The sequence below is a fragment of the Danio aesculapii genome, chromosome 17, assembly GCF_903798145.1.
Source record: "Danio aesculapii chromosome 17, fDanAes4.1, whole genome shotgun sequence".
NCBI classification, from domain to species: Eukaryota; Metazoa; Chordata; class Actinopteri; order Cypriniformes; family Danionidae; genus Danio; species Danio aesculapii.
In genome coordinates, this window is record NC_079451.1 from 45669745 (window position 1) to 45676118 (window position 6374).

Sequence of the window (6374 nt, forward strand, 5' to 3'; positions counted from 1 at the left end):
CAGAGTTTGTGTTTGATGATCTTCATTGCTGAGTCAGAGGTAGGTTTGTACAAACACTGAATTCGTGCTCATGTGCTGGTCAATAAATATGAATCTACTTTTTTAAGTACTTACATGCTGATTCTGTCCTACTGTAATGAACATTTTTCAAAATGTAGTACTTGCTGGTCACAGAAACGCAAGAAATACGCGAATAGCCTAAGTTGCAACCTTGTGACAATAGTATGTCTGCATTGCTGTTTTAATAAAGTCATTCATAATATAGTTTTATGCAAGTAGTGTAAATGTGAGTAGGGATTCTTTTCTCAGAAATGAAATGAGCACATTTGTGTTGTGTAATGACTATAAATCACAGCTGTTCACAAAATCAAGGTTTTTTTAAGGAATCAGAAAGTGAAAAGTTCCAAAATTTATAGTTGAACACCAAAATCCTCCTGGGAATCATTAATGATTCAGTCATATTTCTGAAGCTCAGTGTAGGATAGGAAAATTTGCCAGACCCTTTAGGACTTTTGTGTAGTAAGTTGAACAGCTTTTATTCATTCATTCATTTTCATTCGCCTTAGTACCTTATTTATCAAGAGTCACCAAAGCAGAATAAACCGCCAACTGTTTTGGCATATGTTTTACATAGCAATTGCCCTTTCAATCGCAACCCAGTACTGGGATACATCCATACGCTCTCACATTCACACACGCACTCATACACTACATCCAATTCAGTTCATCCCAATTACCTATAGCCCATGTGTTTGGACTGTGGGGGAAACCGGAGCACCCGGAGGAAGCCCACACCAACACTGGGAGAACTCACAGAAATGGCAACTGGCCCAGCCAGGACTCGAACCAGTGACCTTCTTGCTGTGAGGCGACAGTGCCAACCACTGAGCCATTGTGTTGCCATTGAACAGCTTTTATTGGTTGATCATTCAAGCTTTGAAGCTCACAACATGAATGTGTTCATGAGTCTATCAGAAAAACAAATGTTTATTACACTATATTTTTATGGTGGCTAGAGAAAGCCAACATACTGTTAAACCACATAAACTTCTTCTTCTTCCGTCTTCTTAGACAATTTCAAGAACGCATCTCCTCCTAGACCATTCATACAACCACCTAACTAACTCCAAACCTCCAAGCTATGCTGATTTAAGTTGCTATATCTTTTCCAACTGATCCGACTTATGATTTTCAGAAAACAGACCGGGAAAATCCGGAAAAGTGCCATTGACTTAACATTGGACCAAATTTTATGACCTTATTACTTTGCGCCAGACTGTCATACAGATTTAAGGTTGGGCTCATTTAACTCAGACCATCCATCTGTCAATCACTGATGACCTTTCCACTTACTAGCAACACCCTAGCAACCACTTACGGCACCCTAGCAACTGTCCCAAAGACTTCCATTGGAAAAAAAACTGCCATTGCCTTTACATCGGACATACTAACAACAAACTGCTCCATACTAACAGTATACTAATCCATACTAGCACCATGCTAATTCATACTAAATGCATGCTAACAACATGCTAATTTATTCTAGAAACATGCTAGCAACATGCTAATTCACACTAGAACAACGTTAATAACATGCCATGCTAATTTATGCTAGAAACATGCTAACAACATGCTAATTCATTCTAGAACCTTGCTAATTTATGTAAGCAACTGCCTAGCAACTACTCAGAACACCTTAACAACCACCTAGCAACAACCTAGCAACTGTCTAGCAACACCTTAGCAACCACCTAGAATGCCTTATCAACGACTCATAACACCCTCACAACCACCTAGCAACACCCTACCAACTGCCTAACAACCACTCAGAACACCCTAGCAACCACCTAGCAACACCTTAGCAACTGCGTAGTAACAACTTAGCAACCACTAAGCTATGCCTAAGCAACCTCTTAGCAACCACTCAGAACACCTTGGTAACCACCTAGCAATGCCTTAGCAACGCCCAAGGAACTGTTTAGCAACACCTTAGCTACAACCTAACAACACTTTATCATCCACTCAGAACAACCTAGCAACCAGTCAGCACACCCTAGCAACTACCTAGCAACACCTTAGCAACCATCTAGCAACACCTACCAACCGCTTAACAACACCTTCACAGCCACTCAGAACACCCTAGCAGCCACATAAAACACCCAATCACCTAGCAAGAAACGTGCCAGTCTAAACTAGAAACATGATAATATATACGTACTTATCCATCTATGCTGACTGTTTCAAACTTTTAAAAACTACTTGTTATTTAAACTTTAAAACTACTTCAAACTTTCGGATGAGGTTTTCTCAAGCCACCATAAAGTTGGTCTATGAACTTTACTTTTTTAGTTTAACATTGTTTGACATTAGAATCCATAAATATTATATATATATATATATATCATGCCTGCGTAAAGATCTAAATTCAGTTTATGTTTTTTTTAGAGCACTGGCTGTAAAATGAGTCTCTATGAAAGAAAGAAAGAGGGGGTTTCTGTTCCCATGTGTAAAGCAGCATCTCCAGAACCCAGCTGTGTGTCTATGAAGAGTGATGCATCTTTACCTGTTCCCCCTAATCTCAGTGATGGAGATGTGACTTCTGACTCTGAGTGAGTATACATGAGATTTATCTGCTGCATTGATGATATGCAAAAGTTGTATTTTAATACAGTTGAAGTCAGAATTATTAGCCCTCCTGATTTATTAGCCCCTCTGTATAGTTTTGCCCCATTTTCTGTTCAATGGAAATAAGATTTTTTTCAGCACATTTATAAACATAATAGTTTCTAATAACTGATTTATTTTATCTTTGCCATGATGACAGTAAATAATATTTGACTAGATATTTTTCAAGACACTAGTAATCAGCTTAAAGTGACATTTAAAGGCTTAACTAGGTTAATTAGGCCGTTTAGGGTAATTAAGCAAATCATTGTATAACAATGATTTGTTCTGTTGAGACTCGAAAATAAATATAGCTTAAAGGGGCTAATAATATTGCCCTTGAAATGTTTTTAAAAAATTTTTAAACTGCTTTTATTCTAGCCGAAATAAAACAAATAAGACTTTCTCCAGAGGAAAAAATATTATCGGACATACTGTGAAAATTTCCTTGCTCTGTTAAACATCATTTGGGAAATAATTGAAAAAGAAAATTGACAGGTGGGCGAATAATTGTGACTTCAACTGTACTTAAAAGCTGAATAATACTTAAAAGCTACAAAAACACTGAAATTAATTATCATACACTGTAAAAGCCAATAAGTTAAGGTAACTCAAACCATTTGAGTTAAAAACTAATCTAAGTACTGTGATATTAGTTGAAGTAATGAGGTATTTAATTAACTCATCACCTTCAACACTAAGTTCAAAACTCTTTTCAAATGATTAGAAATAACTTTCAGTAAATTTTGAGTTAACTACACTCATTTCATTCGATAAAGCTGACTGTTGGGTTTTACTGTGTATAAATACAGTTTTAAATCTGCTTTGTGTTGGTGGTAGAATTCCACCGAAGTTACTAACAAGAGTTTTGTTGTTACAACTGACCCTGGCACAGAGTCTTATAGCCATGAATTTACTCACCTTACAGCAAACAGTTAAAACATTATCACCAACAACATGCATTAAAACATCTACACAGGCACACAATTTACATAATGTAACGTTGATGGGTTTTACTACAATCAGACATTGCTATCCCAAAAATAAGTTGAGTAAAAACATAAGACTTTATTAGCTCAAATGTATATTTTCCTATCTGAGATCTGCTGTGTCCGTCACAAGACTCTACTTTTAATATGTGAATGAGGACAAATATGAGCATGTGTGGAGTAAAATCAGCTAATATGTAATTAATGCCTGATTGTAAAGATATACAGATTACAACTGACCATAGTCTCCCTTCCACTGAAGGAATAAATGTATATGTATTTTGGAACAAGTGAACAAGTAAATTAAACTATTCATCTGCTTCAAGCTAAACTTGCTTTCTTCATACAGTACATTTAGCTACAGGCAAAGGGGTAGTTCTTACAAAAAATGAAAATTCTGTCATTATTCACTCAATCTTGTTATTCCAAACCTGCACGATCTTCATCATCTTCAGATCAAATATTTAGATATTAAAGATATTTAGTGAAATCTGGGAGATTCCTGACACTCCTGTAGGAAGCAAGATGGCTTTATATTTGTAAGGCAATACAGTTGAAGTCAGAATTATTAGCCCCCCTTTGAATTATTTTTTCTTTTTTAATTATTTCCCAAATGATGTTTAAGAGAGACAGGAAATTTTCACAGTATGTCTGATAATATTTTTTCTTCTAGTGAAAGTCTTATTTATTTTATTTTGGCAAGAATAAAATCAGTTTTTAATTTTTTTAATCCATTTTAAGGTCAACATTATTAGCCCCTTTAAGCTTTATATATTTTTTTGATAGTCTACAGAACAAACCATCGTTATACAATAACTTGCCTAATTACCCTAACCTGCTTAGTTAACCTAATTAACCTAGTTAAGCCTTTAAATGTCACTTTAAGCTGTATAGAAGTGTCTTGAAAAATATCTAGTCAAATATTATTTACTGTAATCATGGCAAAGATAAAATAAATCAGTTATTAGAAATGAGTTATTAAAACTATTATGTTTAGAAATGTGTTGAAGAAATATTCTCTCCATTAAACAGAAATTGGGGAAAAAATAAACAGGGGGGCTAATAATTCAGGGGGGCTAATAATTCTGACTTCAATTGTATATTATTTGATTTTTAGCCACCAAGCAGGAGGAAAACAGTGTATTATTAGTATAATAACCAAAGTAATCATTAGGGAAAATGACAGTCACATCTAAGAGTAACTATTTACTGTATCTTATTTCAACTGGTTTCTTCAGCACTATGAATCAATATGAGAAAAGAAAGAAGGAATCTCCCATGTATAAAGCAGCATCTCCAGAACCAAGCTGTGTGTCTATGAAGAGTGATGCATCTTTACCTGTTCCCCCTAATCTCAGCGATGGAGCTCAGTCTTCTGACTCTGAGTGAGTATACATGAGATTTATCTGCTGCATTGATGATATGAGACATAATTGAATGCAATGTTGCACTTTAATACATATATAAAAGCTGAATAAAATGTGCAAATCAGCTGAGGACAAGTATGAGCATGTGTAAAGTGGGCTGATTGTTGACTAGTCCATGATTGTAGACATTGTAAATGTTAGAACTGAACCTGGTCTTCTTTCAACAGAAGGAAGGAATGAGTACAGAAATAAGTGGACTGAGTAAATTAAGAGTAATTTAAGCTATTCATTTACTCTATAGACTAAACTTGCTTTCTTCATAGAGTACATTTGGCTAGAAGCAAACTTGTTGAGCCTCTAGAGGTTTACTCCATTTCTGTCACCTGATGGAGGGGATGATTGGGTATCATGGTATAGTCTTGTTCTGAGAATGATACCCCATATGCATCACCACACTCACTAATACATACAGCAGGGCTATTCAATTAGTTTGTCATGGGGCCAGTTCATGAAAATCATCCCAAATGAGGGGCCGGAGAGATATGACTTGCAATATGACTGATGATGACACAATATAGGAGCCCATATGCTGTATTTTTGCTCCTTAAGACACCCACATTGGCTTTTTCTACAATAAAATGTTAACATGTTGTATTTTGAAACTACATAACATCACTGCATTGTACAATGTGGCTTTTTTTTTTTTACAAACATAATCATATGTTGTATTTCGAAGCACATTAAAATCAGTGTATTGCTCAAGTAGGCTTCTTCTACATTCAGACACATTGTTATGTTTTAAACTGCGTAACAATTAGGGATGCAGCGATTATAGATTTTGGTTGTATGATTATAGTCTGAAGAATAATCAAGGTTTCACGGTTATCACCATTATTCTTCATTTATTAAATTCAAAACACTACTAGTTTAGAAAATCTCAAGAAAACTGCTTATGTTTTAGTGTTATTGCTGCTCACTACAGCACAAAATATTAATAAAAAACAAACAATAATCCATTTCTCTTTTTAGAGTTAAAATAAATGAAATAAATAAAAAAGGTGTTTGATTTAAACATGAATGACAATTTTACAGTGAAAATAAATGACAGAACAATGAATAAATAAATAAATAAAAATAAGAAAAATAAAAAATAATTTGTCTAATGTTAATTTAAGCTATATATTAGCTAAGAATTTAAATGAACTTTTGTTATTATCTGCGTTTATACATAATCATTTTAATAATCCGTAATAATTCGTCTAACGTATCTTGTTTACATTAGGGATGTGCATGGAGTATCGATATATCAATACTCGGAAGCTTTTAATTTGGTATCGATATTCTTTAAAAAGTA

The 6374-nt window shown here is 34.5% G+C and overlaps 1 protein-coding gene across 1 annotated transcript in view; it reads left to right on the top strand.

The window, feature by feature from the left end:
• The window catches only part of si:ch211-278p9.1 (uncharacterized protein LOC101885212 homolog), a 20215-nt gene continuing 13841 nt past the window's right edge, over positions 1 to 6374 (top strand). The window contains exons 1-3 of the mRNA XM_056477467.1: positions 1 to 39; positions 2446 to 2609; positions 4892 to 5038. Coding sequence (XP_056333442.1) covers positions 16 to 39; positions 2446 to 2609; positions 4892 to 5038 — 335 coding nt within the window. The 5' untranslated portion in view covers positions 1 to 15. The remainder of the gene's footprint in view (positions 40 to 2445; positions 2610 to 4891; positions 5039 to 6374) is intronic.